At 39.4% G+C, this 1,360-nt stretch overlaps 1 protein-coding gene across 2 annotated transcripts in view; it reads left to right on the top strand.

Moving 5' to 3' along the window:
• Positions 1–1,360, top strand: part of RAE1 (ribonucleic acid export 1) — a 17,087-nt gene that overhangs the window by 4,560 nt on the left and 11,167 nt on the right. For both annotated transcript variants that reach the window (XM_019637391.1, XM_019637389.1), the window contains one exon: positions 950–1,042. In XM_019637391.1, the coding sequence (XP_019492936.1) occupies positions 950–1,042 (93 nt within the window). The remainder of the gene's footprint in view (positions 1–949; positions 1,043–1,360) is intronic.

The raw sequence follows: 1,360 nt of genomic DNA, 5'->3' as shown, positions 1-1,360 counted from the left end.
CACGGCTGCTCAGCTCGGGCTGACTCGAACCACTGTTGCTCAGAGCTCAAACTCTTGAGCGAGCTCTTAACCAACTGAGCCACTCAGCCGGCCCCTGACCAGGGAACTCTTGCTCCTAGCCACTACCCCATACTGCCTCAGTTTAAAATTTTGAAAATTGTAATAACTACTATGGTAATTTTTGGTATGTCTGTATGATGGAATACCGTTTTAAAAGTTTTGGGGAAAGTTTCTGCAATAGGGAGACAGCAGGGCAGCCAAGGTGTGAGGGGAGAACAGGGAAGGTTCTTGGTCATGGTTGAGCAAGTTTGGTTTCTACATGTAGTTTTTGGAAAGACCAGTCAATTCTTTGCTTAAAAATGTTCAAAGAATGTTTTTTGGCAACAATGCAAGTGAGAAAAGCTGCAATTACCAAAGTGAAGATACTGTATAATCTAGTTTTTTGAAGAAAATACGTGTGCATAGAAGGACTGAAAGCACGCTGAACTATCAACTCTAGTTGTCTGGTGGGAGGAAGGTGATTTTTATTTCTTTATCCTGTTGACAAAGCCTCCAAAATGCATTACTTTTATAATCAGGAAAAAGATATAAAAAGTCAAAGTAAAGTATTCAGAGAAGAAAGGTAAGTTTCCACGTTGGTCTTGATTCTCTGAAAGGTAACGGATGACATTCTACCTTAGAAGACAGATATAGCTCATAGCGGTGATGAGCAAATTATCTGCCATTTTAGGTGTAAGCAAAAGAATCTGTGTTTTAATGGCTTAGAAATAAGAATAGGAAAATAGCTACTTGCATATACTTTTCGATTGCTTCATTCTTGAAGTTAGATTATTAGGTTGATATGAGAAGTCCATGTGTATTTAACTTGTACCTCACTAGTTATTAGGTGTTAAATGCATGGAATTCATCTAAATTTCTGTGTCAGCATTAATTTGTCTTATTACTGTAGGTTCGCTGCTGGGAAGTTCAGGATAGTGGGCAGACTATACCAAAAGCCCAACAGATGCACACCGGGCCCGTGCTAGACGTGTGCTGGAGTGATGTAAGTTTCATTCTGTTCTTTTCTTCATGTTTTCTTCTGTGAAGGATTCAGAAGACCTGTGTCTTTCTGGTTTTATGTAATCCAAAACACATATAGCATGTATGGATACACATTGTAGGCATTCTGAGTTTTTGAGTGTAAATATAGTAATTTATTGATGTTTCTAATGTAGTCCATGTTAGTTTTAGTTAATCTCTCTGAAAGCTTTTCTTACATTAAAAATCCATTATTTGGGCCAGCCGAGTGGCACGATGGTTAAGAGCTGGCTTGGGACACCAGAGGGCTCTGGTTCGGATCCCACATATGAGGGCCAGTGAC

This window comes from Hipposideros armiger, unplaced genomic scaffold (genome assembly GCF_001890085.2).
Source record: "Hipposideros armiger isolate ML-2016 unplaced genomic scaffold, ASM189008v1 scaffold_32, whole genome shotgun sequence".
In the NCBI taxonomy this organism is placed as follows: Eukaryota; Metazoa; Chordata; class Mammalia; order Chiroptera; family Hipposideridae; genus Hipposideros; species Hipposideros armiger.
This window is presented reverse-complemented; position numbering and strand designations above follow the sequence as displayed.